At 64.8% G+C, this 24,594-nt stretch overlaps 6 protein-coding genes across 6 annotated transcripts; 5 read left to right on the top strand and 1 right to left on the bottom strand.

Annotated features, from left to right (window-relative positions):
• Positions 1-139: 139 nt before the first annotated feature.
• Positions 140-1,151, top strand: H696_02299 (Ras-like protein Rab-11B; the record flags this gene model as incomplete). The annotated part of the gene is made up of 4 exons (XM_009496199.1): positions 140-230; positions 355-388; positions 521-795; positions 991-1,151. 4 exons carry the CDS (start codon positions 140-142, stop codon positions 1,149-1,151), a joined length of 561 nt encoding a protein of 186 aa, XP_009494474.1.
• Positions 1,152-1,663: 512 nt separating this feature from the next.
• H696_02298 (hypothetical protein) lies at positions 1,664-2,715 on the bottom strand. Its single transcript, XM_009496198.1, has 3 exons — positions 2,490-2,715; positions 2,185-2,406; positions 1,664-2,056 (listed from the first exon to the last, which is right to left on the bottom strand). The coding sequence occupies exons 1-3, from the start codon at positions 2,596-2,598 to the stop codon at positions 1,743-1,745; spliced, it is 645 nt and encodes a 214-aa protein (XP_009494473.1). The 5' UTR covers positions 2,599-2,715; the 3' UTR covers positions 1,664-1,742.
• A 1,587-nt stretch (positions 2,716-4,302) lies between these two features.
• On the top strand, positions 4,303-6,760 carry H696_02297 (30S ribosomal protein S3Ae). The gene is made up of 3 exons (XM_009496197.1): positions 4,303-4,374; positions 5,145-5,307; positions 5,560-6,760. The coding sequence occupies exons 1-3, from the start codon at positions 4,372-4,374 to the stop codon at positions 6,168-6,170; spliced, it is 777 nt and encodes a 258-aa protein (XP_009494472.1). The 5' UTR covers positions 4,303-4,371; the 3' UTR covers positions 6,171-6,760.
• Positions 6,761-8,293: 1,533 nt separating this feature from the next.
• Positions 8,294-13,817, top strand: H696_02296 (hypothetical protein). Its single transcript, XM_009496196.1, has 5 exons — positions 8,294-9,162; positions 9,267-9,503; positions 9,613-10,179; positions 10,302-10,589; positions 10,740-13,817. Exons 1-5 carry the CDS (start codon positions 8,329-8,331, stop codon positions 13,671-13,673), a joined length of 4,860 nt encoding a protein of 1,619 aa, XP_009494471.1. The 5' UTR covers positions 8,294-8,328; the 3' UTR covers positions 13,674-13,817.
• A 912-nt stretch (positions 13,818-14,729) lies between these two features.
• Positions 14,730-20,851, top strand: H696_02295 (hypothetical protein). The gene is made up of 16 exons (XM_009496195.1): positions 14,730-14,941; positions 15,053-15,160; positions 15,257-15,377; positions 15,547-16,267; positions 16,523-16,669; positions 16,802-16,967; positions 17,101-17,211; positions 17,410-17,479; positions 17,565-17,791; positions 17,902-18,313; positions 18,488-19,243; positions 19,358-19,437; positions 19,530-19,649; positions 19,798-20,186; positions 20,321-20,408; positions 20,541-20,851. Exons 1-16 carry the CDS (start codon positions 14,822-14,824, stop codon positions 20,781-20,783), a joined length of 3,879 nt encoding a protein of 1,292 aa, XP_009494470.1. The 5' UTR covers positions 14,730-14,821; the 3' UTR covers positions 20,784-20,851.
• Positions 20,852-21,674: 823 nt separating this feature from the next.
• On the top strand, positions 21,675-24,393 carry H696_02294 (hypothetical protein). The gene is made up of 10 exons (XM_009496194.1): positions 21,675-21,729; positions 21,821-22,035; positions 22,208-22,326; positions 22,532-22,653; positions 22,777-22,890; positions 23,017-23,078; positions 23,171-23,243; positions 23,356-23,501; positions 23,662-23,890; positions 24,033-24,393. The coding sequence occupies exons 1-10, from the start codon at positions 21,695-21,697 to the stop codon at positions 24,202-24,204; spliced, it is 1,287 nt and encodes a 428-aa protein (XP_009494469.1). The 5' UTR covers positions 21,675-21,694; the 3' UTR covers positions 24,205-24,393.
• The last annotated feature ends 201 nt before the right edge of the window (positions 24,394-24,594 follow it).

Here is a 24,594-nt window from a genome sequence, read left to right as displayed (position 1 = left end):
CCCCTCCCCGCCCCTCTCCCCCGACGCACGCCTCTTGACTCACCCGCAATCGTGCCCACGCCTCGCAGTTGTCCTGATTGGCGATTCCGGAGTCGGCAAGTCCAACCTCCTGTCGCGCTTTTCTACCAACGAGTTTAACATGGACTCCAAGGCCACCATCGGTGTCGAGTTCAACACCCGCAACGTTGAGGTTCAGGGCCAGATCATCAAGGCCCAGATCTGGGATACTGGTGCGTTTGGAGGATCTCCCCCCCCCCCCCCCATCCCCTCCCCCCTTGGCACACTTCCCCCTCGTACATTCTGTGGCACCTCAGCCTAACTTCGCCCCCTCCTCTCCCTGGCATGTGCGCACAGCCGGCCAGGAGCGCTACCGTGCCATCACCAGCGCGTGCGTACCCAGTTTCCCCTTTTCCTTCCGCGCAGCACTCTCCTCTCAATAGTGGTAGCAGCTCCATCAAATGCCCCGTCCCCCCCCCCCTAACACATGTGCCCTGCTGCTGCTGTGGGGGGAAAACCCCAGCTACTACCGCGGTGCCGTCGGTGCCCTCCTCGTCTATGACCTGGCTCGCCGCTCCTCTTTCGAGGCGGCTGCCCGCTGGCTGCGTGAGCTTCGCGACCATGCCGACCCGGACATTGTTGTCTCGCTGATCGGTAACAAGAGCGATCTCCGCCACCTGCGCGCTGTCCCCACCGAGGAGGCCCGCACCTTCGCCTCCGAGCATGGCCTGATGTTCATGGAAACCTCTGCCCTCGACTCCAGCAACGTTGAGAACGCCTTCAAGAGCATTCTCGGAGGTGTGTCTCGAGCTGCCTCCCTTGACTTGCCGATTTTCCCCCTGTCCTCCGCATGTGCAGCAGCTTGCCCACCTCACGACGGGAAGATACATGCACTCTGCCGGCTTTTGCGTCGGCCCAAGGCACTCGCGATTACTGACCCCCACGCGTGATCCTCCCTGCGCTCGCCGCCCCCCCTCCCCCGGTGGCCGATAGAAATCTACGCCGTTGTTTCTAACCGCGAGCGGACTGCCGCCGCCCAGGACCCCGATGGCATTGGTGCCTCTGGCAAGGGCTCCATTGCTCCGGGCAATGAGACGGTTGTCATTGACGACAAGCCCGCCAGCGGGCAGGCGTCTGGTGGTTGTGCTTGCTAAGGAATGCAAGAAGATCCCTCCTTGCCCTCCTCTCCGGTGGGCGTCTGTCCATTGTCTGTGTGAGTATCCGACATGTGCTTCACATGTGTGGCAGCCCTGCGGTGTGCGCGTGTATATATATATATATATATCTGTGTATATACATGCGCGTACGCGCGTGTGTGGGCCCAGTCGGCCAGTAGTCTGCGCCAGAAGAAAAGGGCCTATCAGCGATCAGCGACAAGCCCCACGCCCGAAGAGTATACACCCATCCCTCCCTCCCTCCCTCCGTGCCTTTTGGGCTGGTCCTCCTCTTTCCCCCTCTCCCCCTCTCCTGTGTAAATGAGGGCGGTGTGCCCGTGGGAGGGATCGAACTTGCCGTGTGCCCCCTCCACTCTCCTGTAAAACTAAAATCAACTTCCTTCACACAGGGAGGGAGCCAGATCTGGGGCGGGTATGTGTGCGGGGGAGAGAGAGAGAGAGAGAGAGAGAGAGAGAGAGAGAGAGAGAGCACGAAGGAAGTGGGTGCCAAATTGATAAAAGCAGGTGGATGTCACTATTCTGATACACCCACAAGCGAGGGCGGGTGGGGGTCAAGCAAGGGGCAGGCGCTCAGTTCTTAGACTGGCCCTGGGGAAGAGCGCGGACAATCCAGCGGGCAGTGGTGATGGCCACCACATCGCCAGCCTCGTCGCGGATGGTGGTCTTGAACTGAACCTGCTTCTCGGACTCGCCGGGCAGGAGGAGCTCCTTCACCGGAAAGGGGGTCTCGCTGCTGGCGGAGGAGGGCCCAGAAGCCTGGGGGGCCGCCTCGGTGCTGCCGGCATCGGTGCCGGCGGGGGGGGCGCCGGCGGCCAGGGCCTTCGGGGTGATGGGGTTTCCGGAAATGTCATAGGGGGGAGAAAGGGCCTCAGCCGTCACGACACCTGGAGGTGTCCGAGACACAGGGAGAAGAAGAGAGCGAGGTGTGGGGGGGGGGGGGGGGGAGCATCAGCAGAAGGTCCCTCTCAACCCGGCAGGAGGCTGAGCGGGAAAGATCCGCAAAGGTGCGTACCCTTGGCCTTCTTGTGGTACTCGGTGTCCAGCTTGGTGACAATGCCCCGGAGGCCGTTCTCCTGCAGAGCCGACATGACCATGACGCCGGACGCCAGCTCACCAAGGTTGGTCAGGGCCACGGCGTGGATGCTGTTAAAGGGGTTCTTGAGAATCCGGCGCTCCTTGATGGAGACCAGGCACTTGTGGGTGTCCAGGTGCTGGACATTGGGGAAAATGGTGCCTGAGCATTGAGGGGATGTCAGAGGGGAGGAGGCCGGTCAGGGTGACAATGCCGCATGGGAACACGGCGACAGGGGATCGCACCGGAGTAGGGGGCGATCGAGGAGACCATGTAGCGGAAGGCCAGGGTGCGCATAAACGGCGGGAAGCGCGAGAGCGACTTCCAGGCGTTGAGAATCGACGGGGGAGCCATGGCAAATGCAAGAGAGTGGCCAGATACGCGAGAGGGGGGAGGCGGAGAGGGGGGAGGGGAGCAGCGGAGCAAAATCAAGGTAGATCGCGGTGGCTCAACCGGGGCGGGTTATCGCCGGGCTTTTCAAGGGCTCAGATGCTTGCACCCAAAACCATCATGGGAATCGCGCGTGCATCAGGACGGCATGCCACACACACAGAGCCGGGCGAGGAGGATTCCCTCACTCCGAGGCAAGATGCCCGTCTGTGACGCAGCCCCACTGGCCGGCCTAAACAATCCAGCCAAGGTCCGGCCCCGAGTCCCCGGGAAAGAGGGATACACCGGAGGGCGGCGCCGGGCCCATTCCAGGACCATTTTGTGGCCGGCCGAGCTGATACTCCACCTGCGACGGTTCCCATATGCCTGTCCCCCCCCCTCCCCCCCGCTCCTCGCGCCCTGCTCCCCGCTCCCCGCTCCCCAGGAAGATGTGATCCGAGGGGGATTAACCATATCGGGCTCGGGTTGGATGTTTGGACAAACGGCACGGAGACAGGGAGAAGGACCACTTTCACAAGGGCCGAGCGGCTGACCCACCATTGCGCATGTGACTGGGGTGTGACTTGGGATTTCCGTGTCTATCTTTACACAAATATCATTGCATCAATTTTGGATGTTCGAAAAAGACGGGCATGAACGCCCCCTTTTCCGTGGACCCGCTCGACCCCCCCCCCCCCCGCATGCGACCTGAGAAGTGGCGCCTGTGTGCTTGCTCGCTCGCACGTTGATTGTTGCCACCACGGAAACAAGGCCGTGTTAGTTATCCGCCGGAGGGGGGTGGCTGGCGGGTGGAGTCGGACAAGGTGTCTTCCCAATCGACCTCGTTCAGGGAGGCTGGTTCAGCCGCGTGTGTGCATGCCTGACTCGGGCTCTGGCAGCGGGGAGAAGGGGGACATCTGGGGTTCTCTCGGGCCCGCTTGTCGGCACCCAAGAAGGGATGTCTGCCGAGCCTGGGCGGTGAGGAGGGGAGCATGTGACATGGTGCTGTGTTCTGCCCGCGAACAGGCAACCGGGTGGCCGGGAGGAGCCCCCACGCGCAACAGGCGGCTGCCGGTGTACCGCCCCCCCCCCTGCATCGCCCATGTTCTACTCGTGTGGCGGGGATGTGGAGCTGGCCTTTTCTCACCCGCCCCGGGAGGGGAGGAAGGATGGACGGTGGTGCGGCTCTCTGCGACCGAGCTACTCCGGCCGGCGTTGGGCTCATTTTCCCGTGCGCACCCCCTTGCCCCCCACCCCGGAGTTGGGTGGTCCGGGTTTCCCCCGGCACGGCGTGCGCGAATGCGCCCCATGTGTGCGAGGGGACGCGGCGCCTGTGTGCGTGTGTGTGTGTGTGTGTGTGTGCGTGTGTGCGTGTGTGCGTGTGGGCGCGGGCGCCGCCTCGGCCCCCTCGTCCTCCCCAGGCCGGGGGGCAGGTAACGATGCTTGTGTGCACCGCCCCCCCGCCCCCCGCCCCGCCTTCCACCCCGTCGCGGGGGGGGGGGGGGGGCGGGTTGGAGACGGGGTGTGGGACCCAGACGACAGTGTGTAGCCCCGCGTGCTCCGGTCTCCCACACTCTGGGGGCCTGTTGCCAGCCGGGGGGCGGGGGGGGGGGGGCCCAGCCCTGCGTGTGGGCGGCGGACGGCCCGAGGGGAGGCCTGTCTGAAGGGCGACCAGGCAGCTTCCCACCTCGTGAGGGTAAGACCTCACCCTCTTGATTGTGTTTTCTTTTCTTTGATTTACACTGTCAACGAGCAAATATGGTTCGATTTCTCCCGCGCCCCCCCCTCTCCTCCCTCGCCTCCCCCTGTCCCTGTTCCTGTTCAACCAAAGCTCTTTGCCCTCTTCCCCCCCACACACACCCTGCCGCGTCTGGCCCCCCCCCCCCTGAGGAGCGATTGCCGCTGAGAGTACCCCCGAGTAGTAGGGCAGCGAGAGAGACCTGTGAGCATGCTGCGTGCACACGCACATCTCCTCGAGACAACGTCCACGCCCTCCTTTTCCTTCGTGGATCCAGGAGCCCCTCGCCTCCTTGTTGACCGGGCTCCTTGCGAGCGAGAGAGGATGCGAGGTGAGGAAGGCCCCGACAGACGGACAGCCGCCGTGCTGTGCATGGCCCCTGTCCCCACGCCGTCAGTCTGTTTGAGTGTGTGTGTGTGTGCACACTCGCGCATTTCCACACTTTGGCTAATCGCTCCTCCTCGCATGTCGCCGCCTCCGTGTGTGTATGTGTGCGCGCGCGGCGCTGCGTCGGAGGAGCGCGTGCTAGTTACGGCGTGCACTCACCCGGGGCGAGGTGCTGTACACCCGGGCGTGTGAGGGATTGGCCTCTCGTCCGGTTACAGATCACCCCTCCTTCTGCCCCTCTCTCTCTCTCTCTGTCGTCTCTCGAGGCCTCTCACTCTCGGGCCCGGCCAGGGCTGTTGTCCTTCTGTCTCCCCTCCTTGTCGGATGCACATTCGAGGATCTGCATCCGATGCGCCCTGCCGTTACTGACGCCCCTTTCCTCCCTCTCGTTCGCGCTTTCGCTCAGGCTGTCGGTAAGAACAAGCGTCTCTCCAAGGGCAAGAAGGGCCGTGGTGGCAAGCGCGTTGTCGACCCCTTCTCCCGCAAGGACTGGTATGACCTGAAGGCTCCCTCCACCTTCTCCAACCGCGAGATCGGCAAGACTCTGGTCAACCGTACCGCCGGTACCAGTACGTGACCTCTCCCTTTTTCTGTGCCTCCCCTCTGTGCCATTCCGCGTCTCCGCCTCAGGTGTGCATGCGCCGAGGGAGGGGGATCGGGGACCGGGCGCGCGCGCGCGCGCCTGTGCGCGAGCCCCTGTGCCACCCTCTCGCGCATCGGCCTGTTCCTCGGCGTGTCCCCGCCCGCCGTCGTCGCGTGTGCTCACCTTCCGCCGTCTCTCCCTCGTTCGCGCCGCCTTCCCCCTCTCCCCTCGACAACAGAGCTCGCCTCCGATGGTCTCAAGGGCCGCGTCGTCGAGGTCTCCCTCGCCGACCTCACCTCCGATGTTGAGCACTCTTTCCGCAAGATCAAGCTCAGCCTTGAGGACGTCCAGGGCCGCAACTGCCTGACCAACTTCCACGGTATGGACCTCACCACCGACAAGCTCCGTTCTCTTGTCCGCAAGTGGCACTCCCTGATCGAGGCCCACGTCGATGTCCGCACCACCGACGGCTACCACCTCCGTGTCTTCGTCATCGGCTTCACCCAGCGCCGCTCCAACCAGGTCAAGAAGACCACCTACGCTCAGACCTCCCAGATCCTTGCCATCCGCAAGAAGATGTTCGAGATCCTCAACAAGGAGGTCTCCACCGTCGACCTCAAGGAGCTCGTTGCCAAGCTCATTGCCGAGTCCATCGGCAAGACCATCGAGAAGGAGTGCAAGGTCATCTACCCCCTGCACAACGTCTTCCTCCGCAAGGTCAAGGTCCTCCGCAAGCCCAAGTTCGACGCTTCCAAGCTTATGGAGCTCCACGCCGACAACCTCGCCGACGACACCGGTGCCCCCGTCTCCTCTGGCTTCGTCGAGCCCGTCCCCTCTGACAACATCTAAATGGGCGATGTCAGCGGCGGCGGCGCGCGCGAGGGTTGCTTTGTGCGTGCCGGTTGGCCGGTGAGGTGGCGGGGGGGAGCTCCCCCCCTGGCGTGCGCACATGCGCGCCAGGGATCCTCTCCTCCCCTCTCCGGGTGTCCGGCTCTGTGGCTTCCCCGTGATGGCGAGTGCGCCTGCGGGGGGGTGTCCAGGGCGTCGCTGTGATGTTTGGGGGTGTCGTCGACACAGCGTGTATTAGGTGTGCCGCCCCCAAAGGCGCGCGCGTGCATGCGCGATGCGGCCCTTTCCCAGGCCGCGCGGTGATGGGGCTTCTCCCCTGTGTGCGCCACCATCGCCACACATACACACATTCTCTCTCTCCCCCCCCCTCCGGTGTCTGTGTGTGTGTGTCTCCCGCTGTGCGCGCGCGTGCCCGCGTGTTTCTCTCCTTCTCGTTGTGTTCCCCCTCTCCCCCATCCCTCTCTCCTCCTCTCCCCTCCCTCTCTCAGTGTGTGCCCTTCGTCACGTGTAGCCGCCCACTCCATTCATTAGTACTCTCTCTTCTCGCCCCCTTTCAACTATAATGTGCCTACCACACAACATCCTCCCCCTTTCTTGTTCGTTGTTCCCGCCGTGCCCTTTCTCTCTGGTGTGGTGTGTTCTTTCCGATGCGCTGGGGCGGGAGGGGGGGGGGGAAGCCGCGGGAGGAGGCCGGGGAGGGGGACCCTTCTCCGCGCCTCCTGCGGGAACAGACGGTTGGCGGCCTCCGGGGGGGGAGGGGGGGAGAGGGCACCATCCCGGCGCCCAGTCGGCAAAGCATGCAGCGGGCCCTCCCCTTCTCCGGGGTGGGAGACTTCTCCAGCGATGCGCTGGCTCCGACACGGGGCAGGGGGAACTCCTTGCGGGCCTTTGTGGGGGCTCGCACCCGCCGGCGGATGTGCGCCACGCGCTAGAGACGGCCCGGGGAGGGGGGTGCCCCAAGCGAAGGAGCGACAGCACAGTGGCAGTGATATTGCGACCTGCCCCTCCCCGGGCGTGGGACAGGACTGCCTCGGCATGCCGACCAGATGCGCGCGTGCACAGCGCACCCTCCGCGTGCGGAGAAGTCCCCCCCCCCCCGGGTTCCGGGCGCCGGGTCCCCCTTTCGCACAGCGTCAGGCAGCGGCAGGATGTGCCCGGAGCCCGTCTCGCGCGGCTTCTTGCCGGCTAGAGGGCGCAGTCCGGCGGCAGCAGGCGGATCGAGCGCGACAGTTGGATCGGCACTCGTCTACTGCCACTCCTTCAGCAGAAGAAGAATGCCATTATTCAAGTCGTTACTTTTGAATTCCTCCGTCCAACGCTCTCCAGCCCGCGGCGGGGGGGGGGCCGAACTGGGCGACGGCCGGGGGCTCTAGTCGTGCGCTGCTGGGGAAGCCGGACAGAGCGGAGGTGCGCCGGGAGATACGCCGCCAGGGCGCGCCCCTCGTCGAGGCGTCGTCCCCTGCCCGCCCATGGATCCGGAGGCCCTGCAGACGATCTGATCAGAGCCGATTCGCCTGGGGGGGCGTGGGAGAGTGCCCCCTCTTTGTGCCTTGTCCCTGCGGCTCTTTCCGTGTGGTCGGCCGCAAAAGGGGTAGTCGAGGGGGGGGGGGGGGGCGATGGCGGTTTGTCCCACCGTCGGACGCAATCGGCCAAAACGGCCGCCCAAAGCATGCGCAGGGCCCAAGATCGGCCGGGCCTGCCTGGGCACGGGCGAAAAGCGGACCACGCCGCAGGGGGGGACGGGGAGAAAACCGTCCGATCGGCCGTTGGTGCCTCTCCCGTGGGCATTCCTCGACTGTGACCGGAAGCAGCTCGGTCAAGGCTATGGTGCCCCCCTCCCGGGGAGGAGGGCGCGATCGAGGGCGGATTTTTTTCCTGGCCCTCTGCGGACCCGGGGAGGCAAACCGTCAGGAAGTATCCTCCCTCCCTTCTCCCCCTCCCCCCCCCGCTCGTGCCATCGCCCCCGTTTCCAATCCATCCTTCCGCGTATCCTCCCCCGCCTCTCCCCCTCTCATTGCCTACCGAGCGAACTCCTCGCCCGTCGCCCAACGTAGCCCCGCACGGCCGCCGACTCTCAGCCGGCTTGCTGCTGCCCGGGAGTCCCCCCCCCCCCCACCCACCCACCCATACATTCACACCCCCCTCGAGTCCCATCAACATGCAGCCTCGCCCCCACCTGGCTGGTGACAGGCTATCTTCGGCAATGAGCAGCATTGCTGACATTGGCCGACTGAGCGCCTCGCAGCAGGGCACCACAGCCACCTTCCCGGGCGGCGGCCACCCCCCGATGACCATCGCCACCGCGGCCACCGCCACGGTCGGCATGCTTCGGTACTCCATGCCGACCAGCGGCTTCAGCGGCCCAGGCGCCGGGGTTCTGCCCAGCGGCCCCAGCGAGGGCATGCCATTCAGCAACCCCACCGGTGCCTTTGGCCTGGACACATTTGCCAACTCGCGCCCGACCGCCTTCTCGCTGGGTGCGGCTCCTGCAGCCGGGCAGCATCTCCCCGGTCGAGGCCCCCTCCCGGGACTCAATATCCAGGCTGGCCACTTCGCAGGTGCCCAGGAAGACATGTCCTTCGGGCGCACGGCCGCTGCTGCGGCTGCCGCGGCCGCCGCGGCCGCCACCGCCAGCATGTCTCCTGGCCCGATTGGCGGCGGGTATGCCCCGGGATCCGGTGGTGCGGCTCTGCACCCGCATCCGGCATCGCTCCCGGCCAGTCGCGCCGGGTCACTGGCTCCCATGGGTTTGGCCTCGCCAGTGGCCTCGCCCTTGGCCTCGCCAGCCTCCGGGCTTGGTCGATTTTCCCTAACAGCGGATGGCGGCCCCGGCGAGGCGGCCACCGCCTTGTCTCTGTCGCCCGACATGCAGGCCGAGTGTGACAGCATCATGCACTCATTGTCTGAGCATGTCCTGGCAACCTTGCAGGAGGTGGCCTGCATCCACAGTGAAATTGGCTCGAGCGCCTCCGGCCTCCAGACCGACTGCCTGGTGCGGCCTCCCCGGCTCCCCACGGGTCCCCACGGGTCCCATGTGTTTGAGTGTCCTGTCTTGCTGACCCCCCCCCCCGCCCGCCCGCCTGCTCCATTGTCCAGGCCCTGCATTCGCATCTGGCCGATTCGTGCAAGGCCTTCCTCCAAGATCGGATTTCCCTGCGCGATGCCATGCTCAATGAGATTGCTCACTGCCAAAGTGCCATCGCCGAGCAGCTTGCCCGCCTGGGGGACTCGCCTTCTCAGGACCCGGCTGGCACATCCTACAGCGACGGCGCCATCGGCAACATCGAGCGGCGCCTGTCCTTCCTTCAGGAAAAGCTCAACAAGCTCAGTGCTGTGCGTTCGCAGGACCCCCCCCCCTTTCCCCTTCCCTCCGTTTCCCCGTCTCTCGGTCTCCTCTACCGCCAATCTCACCCCGCCTCCTCCCGCCGCCCGAATTGCACAGCGCGTTGCCGAGCGCCAGGCCCGCATCACCGCCCTCTTCCAGGAGGCCGTTCACCTGGCCGCGCAAATCGACATGCCCGTGGCCGCCGTCAGCAACATTCTCAGCCAGGCGGACAGCATTGAGGCGTATACCGCTCGGGTACTGGCGGCCACTTCACCCCCTGCCAGTGGCCCCGGGGATTCCAGCTTGCGTCTGGTTGCCGAATTCGAGGCTGAGGTGGCCCGACTGAATGGACGCCGCGCGGCCTCTAGCCAGCGGATCCAAGAGGTTCTTGGCCAAGTGGCTGCTCTGTGGACCGAGCTCGGTGTCCAGCCGGATGCCGGATCCTTCGACTGGCTGCTGCTGCAGCCCGGCAGCCCGGCCAATGGGCTGCCCTCCGAGAAGTTGATTGCCCACCTGGACCAGACCCACGAGCGCTTGACCCTCGAGCGGGACCGTCTGCGCGAGCAGAAGACCACCCTCCTGCGTGGCATCGGTCGTCTGTGGGACGCCCTGGACGTGGCCGACCCGGAGCGCGAGGGTATCCTCTCCTCGGCCGGCGACCTCTCTCCCTCTTCGATTGCCATTGTTCGTGCCCGGCTGTGCCCTTCTTTCCTCGCGCCCTTCCCTCGTCTTGCCTGGTACCGGTGTCGGCCCTCCGCCCCTCCCCCCCACTAACCCCAGCCATGTACTCTGGCATATGGCGTCAGTGTGAGCGCGAGCTTGAGCGCCTGCGCGCCATTCGCCTGCAGCGACTGCCGGCCTTCGTGGAGTTGGCCCGCCAGGAGCTGGCCTCGCTGTGGGACGAAATGCACATTCCGGAGGACGAGCGTCGGACGCTCTTCCCGCCGGCCTTCGCGGACACCATCTCCGAGGATGTGCTCACTGCACATGAGGATATGGTGGAGAATGTCCGCGTGCAGCACCAGCAGATGGCCAGTCTGATCAATGCCAAGAACGAATATATGGCCCTGTTGGAGGAGGAGCGCCTGTTTTTGGTGCGTCATACCGGTCGCTTCTCGCCCTTTGGATGGCCGGCAAGGTGTCACCAGTTGCTGACGCACCCCCCCCCCCCCTTCCCTGCCTCCCTTCTTTCCATCCTCCCCTCTCTCTATGTCCCCTCCTCCCGGGTCTCTTCACACCCATAGGAAAAGACCCAGGACCCTCAGCGCCTTACCCGTCGCGGTGGACCGCGCGTCAATCTTCTGGAAGAGGAGCGCACGCGCACGCGCCTGGCCCGGCGCAAGCCGGAGCTCCGGCGCTTCCTCCTGGCTGAGATCGAGCGCTGGGAGGCTGACCGTGGGCAGTCTTTTTTGGTGGACGGCAAGCGGTATGCTGATGTCCTGGCTGCGGAGGCTGGCGCGTCAACAGCCAAGGGCGCCGCGGCGGCCGGGCGCCCTGGTGCTCGTGGTCGACCGAGCGTTCTGGCCCCCGGTGGGGCTGGCGGCACCGGCGCTCGGCGCTCACCCACCGGCCAAGCTCCCGCCGCAGGCTCTGCCGCAGGCGGACGTGTGTCTTCCTCTTCGACCGGGGCCCCGGCAGCCGCTGGCCGCCAGCGCTTGGCGTCCCTCTCCTCCAGCTCGGGCCCCACATCGAGCACCACAGTCACTACCGGCCCGGCCACAGTCAACCGTCAACGGTCGGCGTCCCTCTCCTCGAGCACGGGCCCGACGGCCGGTCGTCCGGCCGCCACCGGCGGCCGGCCTCCCTCGGGCTCGGGACTGTCTTCATCGATGCCGGCCAGCGGTCCGACACCGGGCACTGGGGTGCCCCCGCAGCATGGCTCTCGTCGGCCTCTGTCGCGTTCTTTCACCTCGGGATCTCGCAATGCGGCCTCCGGTGCTGGCGGAGCGGCCTCCACTGCGCCGCGAAATGCCGCCCCCACCATGGGTTCACGCGGTGCCGGTGGGTCTGCCGGTGGTTCTTCCGGTGGCGCGGCCACAGCCGGCGTGCAGTTTGGCATCAGTCTTGCCCCGGCTCGACTGGCCGTCGACCCGGAAGCGGCTTCCCTGCCGCCGATTCCCGGGCGCCATGGCGGCCCGGCCGGGCCGCAGCTGACTATTCCCCATAATCGCGCGAGCGTCGCCGTGCCCGAGCCAACATTGGCGAGCGATCGGCGCCCGGGTGGCCTTGGCGTGATGGCCCCACGGCCGCGCATCTTCGACGAGGTGGGAACCAAGCCCGATCATCCGAATTCCTTCGCCTCACTGGCTGGCGGCCCTCCGGCCGGCAATGCCCCTGGCGCCTCCGCCAGCCGGCCGCCCATCCCCCCGGCGCCGCCCAGCACCACCGCGTCGCTGGTCTCCTCCGCACTTGACAGTAGCCTTGGCCCCGAGGAGCCGCTACTGGCCAGGTTCTCCCTGGTCGGTGCCGGGGCATCCGGCCCGTTGGCCGGCGGCGAGCCCGGTGCCCGTCAGCGCGACCCCTCTCCAGGGCTGTCGGTGGATGATCTGTCCACGTCTTTGCCGGTGCCATGCCGCGGCCCGTCAGCGACTTCCCTGGGCTCCTCGCTTGCCTCGTCACAGGGCTCGGTCACCGGCAAACTCGCCGCACCTCCCGAGCCCGCTGCATCGGCAGCCGCGGCCGAGGCGCCTGTGGCCCCGGCCGCGGCCGCTGAGCCCATTGTGCCGGCCATGGCGGCAGCTCCTGCCCAGCTGCCAGCTGCAAGTGTGTCGGTCCAGCCACCGCCACCAGCCGCGCCCGGCCAATCGTCCACCTCGGCCCCGGTCCCTGATATTCTGACCACCCTGGCGCCGCTCACCCCGGCCGTCTCCCGGCTGCGTGGTGCTTCATCATCGCTGGCCGACGAAAGTGCCGGGACACGGATTGCCCGCGCGGCCAAGGATGTCCCTTGCCTGTTTGATGTGGTCTTTGACCAGCGCCCCTCGCGTGATAGCATTGGCCTGCCGCGGCCGGGCCCCATGGCATCCAAGTCTTCCTCGCCGGAGCCGGCCGTGCCCGAATCCGACCTCCCGATTGCCAAGTCGAGCATGCCGCCGGGTGACGCGACAGCTGCCACTTTGCTCGCGGTCTCCTCCACAGAGTCGGCTGTCAGCACCGCCAGCACCACCGGCAGTGCCAGCGACCGCAGCAGCCTCAGCAGCAGCGCCCCGGCTGGCCCCCTGCCGGAGTCACAGCCGCCTTGCCCGCCTGAGCCGAAGCAGCCGTCAGAAAGCCCACTGGTGTCAGCCAAGCCGCCCACCGGTGGACTGAGCATGTCTTTTAGCCCCCCGAAGTCGCGCGCTTCGGCCCTGCAGCGGCCACCGCCCGACGACCGCGCCCCGGAGAGTGTGCCCAAGCTGGCGGGGGTGGTGGCCACTGCGGCCGTCACGGCCGCGAGCCCTGCTCTTCCCTCCCCCACCACCCTCACAGCCGTTGCCGACAGTGCTGCCACTGTCACCGAGGATCCTGCCACCGCTGTGGTGGGGGATTCTCCACTCGCCACCACGGCCACTGTCGCTGTTCCTGGCGGCAATGTGGCCGTTCCTCCGGTCACTTCGCCAGGGCTCAATGACAGTGGGCGCGACCTGGCCGTGGCACCGGCGCCCCCCCACGAGCCAAGCAGCAACACCTCCTCGCCCAAGCGCAAGGCCCCTCATGACGAGCCACCTGGGACCGAGGGGCCCGGCTCCGAAGCCGGGTCTGCCTCTTCCCCCGGGCCGCCTTCTGCCTTGCCATGTTTCTCGCCTGCCGCCGCTTCGGCCGCGGCCATTGTCGCTGCCGGCGTCGGGCCCCGGTCGCCCAAACGTTCGCGCCTTTCTCTGGCCGGGGCTGATGGCAGCTTCTCCCCGGAATCGGACTCCTTCTACTCGCCCCTGTCGCCGCCGGTGTCGGCCACCGCGGCCGGCCGCCTGAAGGAGGGGGGCCCCGCCTCGCCGGCCGGCTTCTTCTCCGATTCGGTCATCCATCACCCCGCCTCACCGTCGCCTTCGAGCCGCGGGGGGAAGGCCCCCGGTCCTGGTGGTGAATCAGCTGCCGCCTCGAAGTCGGGGTCCGGGACGGCTGACGCCTCGTTTTCCTCAACAGCCGGCAGCGATCGCGACTCGATCGGCCTCTCGCTCAGTTTCAATGACTTCTTCTGAAAGAGAAACATGCCGCCGAGGGCGAGCAGGGGGGAAGACGGGTGGGGCCAGGGGATTGCCCTGCTGTGCGTGGTTGCGCTGCTGTGCGCCCCTCTCCCGACTCTCCTCTCCGGGTTCCCGCCCCTCTTTCTCTCTCTCTCTCTCTCTCTCCAGTCCTTGTCCGCCTCCGTATGCTTCGGTTGCCATTTGTCCTTGTTTCATTCAAGTCGGCGCGCCGCTCGGCGCTGCGTTGGCACTTACATGCCAATACACTGCGATCTTCTTTCCTCGGCCCGGCGGCGATATGCGCGCGTCTGGGGGGGCGTGTATGTGGGAACCTTGGCTTCTTGGTGGGCGGGCGGGGGGGCGGGCGGGCGCCGGCAAGGGGGCAGGCCGCCAAGTCGGGCACCTGTTTGTAGGCGTGGGAGCACCTCCCAGCGAATGTGTGTGAGATGCTCCCGCGCCGGGCGGCTGGCGGTTGGCTGATCGCAATCATTTCCGCTCCGCGCGCGTGTCCCTTGACCTCGCTCCTGGGGGCGGGGCGGGGCGGGGGGGGGGGGGGGGGTGGAACTAGGGCGGGCCAGGCCTGTCCCGTCCGGGTCCCAGAGTCCCCCTCCACTTGCTCCCCCGGCGGGCCTTGGTTATGGCGGAATTTGAGGCTGGCGTCCGCGCGAGTGTCGGTCTCCCGCGGCCAGGGCGCCCTTTTGCTGGGCCCCAACACAGACGAGGGAATGGCCCATGATTAGGGTCAGTTGGCTGCCCTTGTTGGTCCGGTCCCCCGGGGCCGCCGTCCGGCTCCCGCTCGCCCCCCGCCCCCTGCGCCCCTCCCCACACAGCGGGGTGAGGCAGGAAACACTCCAGGGTCCGCGGTCTAATTCCTGCCGCATAGTCCCCGCCCCCCCCCCATTTGGTGTCGATGCCGCTGGGGCACCATCCTGGCAGGTGGGCTTCACCCATGCCTTTCATGTGCCGGCAGACGGCCACACAGGGGTCTCGACAGGCACCTCGGACAATGGCCCCTCCCCCTCCCTCGCCCTTCCCCTCCCTTCTTTCCCGTTCCCCCCCTTCCCCCCCCCCCCCCCCCCTTGCTCTTTCTTGCCCCTCGCCCGACCTCGCGCCGTGCCCGGGGACCCGATTCACCGTGCCTCCTCCCTCCTGCGGGTGAGACCATGAACATTCTTGGGGACGCCGTTCGCGGCATCCTCGGCTCTTCCAGCGCGTCGAGCGCGCAGGAAGCCACGTCCAAGCAGTGGCAATCCGATACCCCGGATAGCCTACGCTTGACCCGGGTATGTGCCCTGTCCGCCCTTGTCACGAGCAAGCATGGATTGCCCTCTGACCTGGCCTCCGTCTGACCTCCCCCCTCGGGCGTTCGCCTCGCTCCGCCTCACATCATACAGGAGAGCTTCAAGCCCACTCAGAGCGAAATCGACGACGAGCAGCTTTTGGCCGAGCTGCCGCAGGACTTCTTCAAGACCGGCCTCGATCCCACCCTCCTGGCCTTGGAGGTGCGTGTTCGAATGTTCCCCCCTCGGTCTGGGTCTCGCCTTCGTCACTCACAAAAGTGCCCCCCCCCCCTTATGACACTCCTTTGGTCCTTCCAGTCCCTGCCCACTCGCGCCGATGATGTGGCCATCGAAAAGATCGTCAACAATTATGAGCGTTCGTTGGACATCATGAATTCCCGCTTGTCGGATGTGATTATGAACAACTACGAGTCCTTTGGTTCGTGCTGCGATCGCCCTTTCGCCCGCCCCCCCCCCCTCCTGTTCCCCACCTCCGCCCTGTCTGGCCATTCCTCCCTGGCCCCTCTTCCTGATCTCCCCTTTTCTTCGTTCCTAAACTGTCTCCCTCTCACCCTCGCCCCCCCCCCCCTCCCCTCCACCCACACCAGTCGAGGGCATGGACAAGGTGCACAAGTTCAGCACCGAGCTTCACGAGACGGAGTTGCTGCTGGAATCGGCCCGGCGTCGACTCCGCACGGCCAAGAGCCACCTGACCACGGGCAGTTTCCAGATCGTGTCCAAGGATTTGCGCTGCACCAATCTCAAGCGCCTGATCGACGAGATCACGGCCATCAAGCGGCTCTTCAGCAATGCCAAGCAGGTGGACATCTACATCGAGACAAAGAACTTCCCGGTGGCCATTCGCATGGTCCATGCCATCCAGGCGGACCTGGTGTCCCAGTACAACCTGATGTCGCCTGGGCTGGATGAAGGCCCGCCCACGGGCGGGGCCCTGTCTGCCATGACCGGTAGCCAGCTCGGCACGCCGAGCTCTCAGCATAGCCTGCCCGTTTCGACGGCATCCAGCGAGGAGCATTATCCGCTCAACTGTGTGGAGCATTTTGCCATCCGCCTGAATGACCAGCTGGACGTCATCGAGGAGCGCCTACGTGCGGCCCTGGTCGAGGTGATCCAGGACTTCTCGGAGGAGGTGTACCAGAGCGTGGTGGTGAGCTACCACTTGGTCGGCAAGTCGGACCAAATCGCCAGCAACTTTGAGAGCCACCTTGCCTACCAAGTGGGGCACATTTCGTCGGAGATCGCTCGTGAGCATGCCACTCGTGTGGCCATCCAGAAGAACCCGGCTGCCAATGTGGCCCGGCTCCAGTGGTTCGTCCATCTCTCTCTCTCTCTCTCTCTCTCTCTCTCTCTCCCCCCCCTCTCTCTCTCTCTGCTCTGCTCTGCTCTGATCTGCCCTGGCCTGCCCTGCTCTCAGCAGGTGCTCTTTCCCTCTTCTTTTCCTTCCCTCGAGGAGCACATCACAATCCCCTCTCTGACAGTCTATTCAACCTCCTGCTTCTGCTCCTGTCCCCCTCTGTCTTTCTCCTCTTCCGCCGCCGCCCCCCTCCTTCCCCCGAACCGTAGCACCACCTTCACCGACCTGTGTGCCATGCTGAAGGATGACACGGACTTCCTCAATTGCCTCACTGCTGTCATGGATGGCCTGTTCAACATCATGATCCAGCTCCACTCGATCATCACTTGGCACTCGAACAACCGCCAGACTGAGCCGTCCGTTTCTTCTTCCCCCTGCCTTCCCCCCTCTTCGTCGCCACCCCTTTTGTCACTTGCCATGTCAACGCCACAGGCGACCACTGCGACTCACTTTCCCCCGCTTACATTGTGTGTCCCTCTTCGCCACAGGGACTTGGTGGATCTCTTTGCGTCTGTGGAGTTCCAGCTGAGCCAGCTCCGTCGGGTCCTGTGGGACGAGATGCAGCGCAAAATTATTCAGTGCTGCGAGTCGCGCAAATTCACTCACTCCACGCGCTTGGAGAATTTCCTGGATATTCTCAACGGCCTGAACAAGGTCCGTTCGGGCTTCCTCCCCCCCCTCCCCCCCCCCCCTTTCTCCCTCTTCTCTGGCTTTTTTTCTCCCCCCTCGTCGGTCTGTCACTTTTCCCCTCTCGATTGACATGCTAACCCGAATGCCCACTGCTCAGTTTGTCAACCTGGGCAACAGCTTTGCCGCCACTCAGTCGGATCTGCTGCGGTCCTTCGTCTACCGGCTGAGTACATCCTACTTCGCCAGCTCCCACCAGTCGCGCATGGAGGTTCGTTTCTCCCTCTCCCTTTTCCTCTCCCTCTCCCTCTCTCTGCTGCCTTCAATATTGTCCCCGCCCATCCTCATGGTGCCGTTTGCCTCCTCCAGATTCCTGACGGACTTATACCCTCATCCTATCTTTTCGTCTCTCTCTCTCTCTCTCCCGCCTCACTTCTTTCCTTCCGTGTTCTACCATGGCTTCCCACAGGATCTCAAGGCTATGCTCGAGAATGAGGCATGGTTCCCTTGCCCTGTGCGGGCCTCCTTCTCCATCCGTGGTATGTTCGCCTCCTTTTCGACGATGATCTTGTCGAGGCAGCAGCCCCCCCCCCCCCTTCCCCCTCTGACCTCCGTGCCTCGCAGACATGAAGGAGTTCGATTTCTCAGCCAACGTGTCGATGGCCACCTCCTCCAAGGGGAATGCCTCCAATGTTCTCGGCCGCGAGAGCATTGGCCATGGGCAACTCTTCCTGGATGCCTTCTCGGCCTTCCGCGAGGGGTCCTTCTCGTTCTCCAAGTCCGTAGACCATGTTCTCACCTCCAAGAAGACGGTGTCCAAGGAGGCCCCGCTTTCCAAGCAGCGGACAATTGTGCGTCCCCCCCCCCCCCCCCTGCCCCTTTTCACTTTCCTGGCTGCCTTGTACCCCCTCCTAACCCTTCACTCGCTCCCCCCCCCCTCCCCCCTGTACTCTGGACATAGTTCGCCGATGGCGATGAGTCTGATCGCGCGGACTCTGACACGGAGGTCCTCTCTCCCAAGAGCGTCGATGCCAGCGGCGTTTTCACCCTGTCCAGCTCCGAGAGCGAGGATGAGGACGGCCCCCCGGATAGCCCGCCGGTCACCCCAGCAAAGCGCGTGGCCCAACGCCAGGCGGATGCCTCACCGGAGGGGCTCATGCCGGATGTCAGCCCAGCCGTCGGCCCGATGCTGGCCACGACCACCATCAACCTGGCTCGTCTGGTTGGTCGGTACATCGCTCTGGCGGAGATTCTGTCCCCCATCTCGCAGCATGTTTTCATCGGCCTTGTTCAGCTGGTGGAGTATTACATCTACTCGGTCTTCCAGTTCTTTACCTCGGACTGCGGGCTATCGCAGAGCGAGATCTTGGCCGGTATGTCGAAAGCATCCCTTTCCCTTTTCCCCTCCCTCCCCCCTCCTCTCTCTCTCTCTCTCTCTCTTTGTCTCTTCCTCCCCACTCCATGGGCCGCTTAAGCTTCTGCAGACTTTCACTGACCCCATCCTGCCCCATCCTGCCCCGGCTCCTCTTCTGCATGGCCGTCAACAGACCTCCCCTCCAATTTGCGCACCATCATCTCGCAGCTGCAGCGGAAGTTCGACCAGGATACCGCCAGTCACACCCCGGCCACGGTGTCGGTCTTGGGCATGACTCTACCGGCCACCGCCACCTTCACCTTCTCCTTCTCCGACAATAACCCCGGCACGCAGGCGTCGTCGGCCGCCGTGTCCTCCAGCTCCAGTTCCTCCTCGGTTCCCGGGTCGCCGGCTGGCAGTATGACTCCCAATCGGTCTGCCGGCAATCTGGTGTCTCTGGCCCGGAGTACGGCATCCCGGTTCTCGGTTGGCTCTGGCAGCCAAACCCCGGTCCCGGCCTCGGGCACCGGGAATTCGCAAGCAGCCATGGTCTCTTCGTCGGCTGGTGTGTCGTCGGCTTCCTCGTCGGCGACTTCGTCGGTGGCCGGGTCACCAACTCTGACGCCTGGCGGGGCCCCGGGGAATTCCGGCTCCGCCGTGTCACGCACCCCCTCAGGCACCGACCTCCCGATCACCGAGGCGGCCGGGTCGGTGGCTTCGCCCACCACGCCGGTCAATGGCGAGGCGCCGGAGTCCGGGGCCCCTCCTGTCACCCCGGGCATGGCCCCGCCAGCGCCGCCCCCCCTGCCCGCGGTGCCAGCCTCCGGGCATGCGCGCAAGCCGCAGCACAACGACTCGGCACACGAGCTCGGCCTGATCCTCGACCGGAAGTACCTGGTCCCGGCGGTCTCCAGCCTGGTTCCCATGCGGACCATGTCCAACCTCTATGGTAAGTTTCCACCCATCATGGAAGCTCTCTCTCTCTCTCTCTCTCTCTCTCTTTCTCTTTCCCCCCCATCTCTTCGCCCTTCATCTCACCGCATGTTGCCCGCGTTCTTGCCAGGCTTGCCTTTCCGGATTGTCGGCTCGGAATCCCTCATGTTCCTGTACACCGTGCTCATTGCCACTCGGTCGCACCTTGACGTGCGTCCCCCTTGTTTCTGTCGCTCGCATGCCCGCTTGTCCACCGTCCGCCTCCCTCCCCCCCCACCCTGTCCTCTAATTCTCTGCCACAGAAACTTCTTTCCGATGGGAGAGGCGCTCCCCTGGTGGATGGGTTCTTCGACCGCGTGGTTGAGGCCCTGCCGGAGCTGCGTCTATTTATGTTCCGCTGTTTTGCCATGCGCCTCCTGCCGGTACGTGCCATTCGTGCCATTCGTGCCTTCTCCAGCCCCCTGCATGAATATGCCCTTTCTCCCTGCCCACACATCGTCCCTGCCTTTCGGGGGCATCCCGATGCTCACACACACACACACACACACACACACACACACACACACACAGGTCACCCCGATCATCAACCAAATCGTGGCCACCCCCTGGGAGCTGCGCGAGGTTGGCTTCGACTCGAGTCCCTACGTGTCGGCGGTCGCCAACGACGTCAGCGCTCTAATTGGCCGGCTCACAACCGACGCCTCTTCCCTCCGGTACCTGTTCGGTGTGAGCGGGGCACTGGCCGAGGCGGCAGTCGCCGGGGACAAGCGCTTCACGCTGGCGGCACTTCCCCGGTCACCGCTCGTGGAGCTGGTCCTCAGCCGTTTGCTGCAGGTCATCGGCGAGGCCCTGGTTGAGGCATATTCACGTGTTAAGCGCTGCAACAACCAGGGCCGCGCGCTCATGCAGCTGGATGCCCGTACTTTGGCCACATCGTTGGAGCAGATCACCGGCCTACGGTACGCCCTCCCTGCTTGTCCGCGCTTCGGACTCCATCCTGCTTGGATTGTGGCCCCCCTTCCTTTCGCCCGGTTACTCACTCGCTTGGCACTTGCATTTACCTCCCCCCCCCCCCCCATCCCTTCCCTCCCAGAATGACCAACATTCGTTACGTCGAGGACTTCATCAAGGCGTTCTATCTCTCGGATGACGATGCCGAGAGATGGTTCCGCGAGTGTCGTGTGCGTGTGCCATCTTTCCTTGCGTCCCTCTCCTTCGCGCCTTCCTGTTGCCGCTTGTTGCCTGTCGCTTACAATGTTGGCCTGTGTTATTATTTATTTTTTTGCGCATGTCGCGGCGATGCACCTGTACAGGTTTACACTCCGAAGCAGCTGGCCGGCCTGATGGCCAGCGGCTTGGGCCGGCAACTATCGCGCCAGGCCCGGCACCGCGTCAACCAGGTACTCGAGGAGGTTCACAAGATCCAGGCCCCCTCGAGCACTTTCTCCGGATTCTCCAGCTCCTCCTCCTCCAGCATGTCCTCTTCGCTGCTGAACTGGAAGAAGGGCCCGTCCAACAGCGCGTCCGGGAGCAGCGCCCCCGGCGGGGGGCGGTAGGACAAACACGCATACGCACGTGACCTCGACGACACACATGACCCAAATAGAACACGCCCATTTGTTTCCCCTTTGTTTCCCTTCCAGCCGGCGTTTTTCGCGTGCGGTTGGGGCTCCTCTTCTGCGCGCGCCCCCCCCCCCCCCCCCCCCCGTCCCTCGGCTTCCTTGCTGCGATGATACAGACGCCTGCTTGGACGCAGGCCGCGCCCGCAAACACCGGGAGCAGCAGGGGTGGCGGGATTGCGATCTCCCTCGCCCATTTTCCGCGGCCAGAGGCGGTCGCCACCGGGGTCCGGTCCTTGGTCAGGCCGGCCGAAGGGGAGAATGCCTTGTGGCTCTTGTGTCTGTACCTTTCGGTGTGGCGTTGTTATTTTATGGCCGGGGGAGGCCGGGGGCGTGGGGGAGTGATACAGGGTCCCCCCGGCGACCCGAGCCGGCCAACTGCCAGCGGGCCTTCCGCGGCGGCCGCCCGCCCGGCGAAGACGGCACCAGGGACCTCTCCCCCGTCCGAAGTGCCGAGCAGGCGAGTTGCCCCTTCCTTGGAGGGAGAGATCCACCCCCCCCCCCCCCCCCCCCCCCCCACGTCGCTGGTCAAAATCGCCTTGGTCCGCTCGTCTATCCTGGGGGAAATCCCCAGGACGCCGGGCGATCTCGGGGAGGGGCTTTATCCGCCGCCAGTCCGAAGCCGCCGTCCCCTTGCTCTGAAGGGTAAAAGTAGCCCCCTCCTCGAGCAATTTCCTGCCCTCCTCCCCCCCTCCCCAACCACCTGTTCTCCTCCCCTCTCTCGCTCCCCCTCTTGCCTGTTTTTCCCACCCCCCTCTCGAACTTCGGGCAGTCCCTACTCTCCCGCCCGTCCGCCCGCCTCCCTTCCCTCCCCCCCCCCCCCCCCCCCAACCGAGAGCCTCTGTGCCATGATCAATAGTCTCTTCATTGTCACCCCGAGCGGGTATGTGTCCTCCTTCCCCCTTCCCGTGGCCCTCCCACTGCCTCTCGGGCTTTGGCGCGATGCTGACCCTCGACTGACCCCTCGTACGCAGGGTATTCCTCGCTGAGAAGCACTACCGGAAAACCCTCCAGCGCGGACCGATCATCTCCTTCTTCCTGGAGCAGGTGCAGTCTCTGTCGGATATTTCCGAGCTGCCGCCGGTGACCCTCCTCTCGGCGGCCTCCTGTGGCCTTCCCTCCAGTGAGGGCTACCTCATTCACGTCCAGCGCGACGGCCTCATCTACATGGCCATCGTCTTGGAGGAGGGTGCGCTCTCCTCCTCCCGGCGCATGTGTTTGCTTGCCCTGCTTCTCCTCTTCGCCATCTCTCTCTCTCTCTCTCCCTCCCCCCCCCCCCCATGCAGGCCGCAGAGGGGCGAGGGGGGGGGGGGGGTGTAATTCAACGTCTGACACAATGTTCTAACCTTCCCATGCCATAGTGGCTCCATTGTTTGTCACCGAGTTCCTCCACCGTGTGGTGGACATTTTCAAGGATTACTTCGAGGGTGTGCGCATTGATGAGAAGGTTCTCCGGGAGAACTTCATCGTCGTCCATGAGGTTCGCGTCTCCTCTTCCCCCTCCCCCGGTCTGCCTGATCATCCTGGGTGTTTTCCTTCCCCCCCCCCCCTCTCTCCATCTCTCTCTCTCTCTCTCTTGCCCTCGCTCTCCCCCTCTCTCCTTCTCTCCCGCGCTCTCCCTCGCGCAGCAAAAAAAAAAAGCCCATCACGTCTAACGTCTGCCTCCAAACCATGCGGCCCACCAGATCCTCGAGGAGGTCATGGATAATGGTCTGCCCCTGACCACCGAGCCGTCCCTGCTCAAGGAGACTGTCAACCCCCCGTCCGTTCTCAACAAGGTTGTCCGCTCGGTTGCTGGTCCCTCCAGGTATGTGTCCCTCTTGCCCTATGTTCATTCCCTCTTTCCCTCCCCTCCTTCGCCTCGCCCCTTCTCCCTGTCCGTTGCTCGACCACGCGGCTGACCCCATGCCTTCTTCAATCACTCCCACAGCAAGGTTCCCACACAGAACATCTCGGCGGTCCCCTGGCGCAAGCAGGGCATCCGTCATGCTAATAACGAGATTTTCTTCGACATCATCGAAACGATCGATGCCATCGTGGACCCGTGCGCTTTCCCTCGCCCTTCTGCCAGCTGCCTGTCCCCCCGTGCTGACTCCCTTTCCCTCTCTCTCTCTGTGTGTGTGTCCCTCCCCCTCTTCCCTTTTCCATACCCATCCGACACTCGCAAAAGGAATGGGGCCATTGTTTCCTGCGACATTGTCGGTGTCATCAAGGCCCTCAGCCGTCTGTCTGGTGCGCGACTCCCCGACTCGAATGTGCATGGGCTGGCCCATCGGGCATCAATTGCCCGAAGCCCCACCAAACTAACGCCCCTCCTCAAATAGGCATGCCGGACTTGACGCTGCGCTTCACCAACCCCAACATCCTGGAGGACGTGAGCCTTCACCCCTGTGTTCGGTGCGCTTCAACTTGCGCCGGCGTCGCATGGCCGCCATCCAGCCAACCAATCGCCACTCACCCCTTTGGCCCTGCTCGCTTTCACTGTCTCCTTGTTCCGGATGACCCGCAGGATTGCCCGCTACGAGCGTGAGCGTGTCATTTCCTTCGTTCCCCCGGACGGCGCCTTTGACCTGCTGTCGTACCGTGTCCCGTCGGACTCCTCGTACATGCTGCCGATCAACGTGCGCGGCCAGTGCACCTATTCCAAGAGCGATGGTCCCTTTTGTCCCCCCCCCCCCCCCCCCCCCCCTCGCCGACATGCATCCCTTCCTCCCCGCGCGCGTGCCTACTCTCTTGTGTTCAAGGGCAAGAAAAAGAAAGAAGTCCCAAACAAACCAACAGCCCAGCCCCGACTGACATACATGCATGAACACAGGCCAATTGAACATCAGCGTCATGGTTCCGCGCAATCGGGCCGATGTCCAGCCGGAGGATGTCCTCATCCGGGTGCCCCTGCCGGAGAAGGTTTCCGCGGGCACCAACATTTCCGCGGGCTTCGGGACCATCCGCTTCGACCCGTCGACTCGGGTGCTGCTGTGGAACATCGGCCGCGTGCCCACCAATCGTGCCATCACTTGCCAGGTCCCCCTGCGACTGGATGCTGGGTGCGTGTGTGGGCCTCTTCCTGGCGGATGGCCCGCCAACAATGCCACCGCATCTGCCCCATCCTGTCACCTTCCTGTTTTCCATTTTTTTTAACAGCATCCGCCCTCCCCTGTCCCCTTTTTTTGCGTGGCACCCATCCAGCGCTCGCGATGTGGAGCTCCCCCGTCCGGTCATCTCCGTGGACTTCACCATCAATCGCTTTGCCGCCAGTGGCCTCAAGGGCGATCGCCTGGACGTGCATGCGGTCCAGTACAAGCCGTACAAGGGGCAGCTGTACATCACCAAGTCCGGCAACTTCCAGGTCCGCTGCTAGGCGGCGCGTGTCGGCCGCGCTGTGCCCTCGGCACTTCCCTTGCGGTCCCACTCGTGCCCCTTTCCTCTCTTCCCTCCCCCCCCCCCTCCCTTACCCGCGAATGCCGCCCAACAGACACCCTCCTCCTCCTTTCTCCCCTTGTGCCTCGCACCCTATTGTGCACCAAATAGATACCCTCCTCCCTCCCAACCCCGCGCGTGCATGCGTTCCCCCACTTGGAGCGTGCATGCTCCAGCACGTCTGTCACGCTGCATTCAATTGCATGACATTTTTTGGGCAACATACAGTCGCGACACACGCATGTGCACATATATATGTAAATATGCGGCCCCGAAGGAAGCAAAGGGGGAAGGGACAGAGAGAGAGAGGGGGGGGGGCGGGACTGGGAAC

Source organism: Fonticula alba, assembly GCF_000388065.1.
Source record: "Fonticula alba strain ATCC 38817 unplaced genomic scaffold supercont2.3, whole genome shotgun sequence".
Classification (NCBI taxonomy): domain Eukaryota; order Rotosphaerida; family Fonticulaceae; genus Fonticula; species Fonticula alba.
The sequence above is the reverse complement of the archived record's forward strand: the minus strand, read 5'-3'. Positions and strand labels throughout refer to the sequence as shown.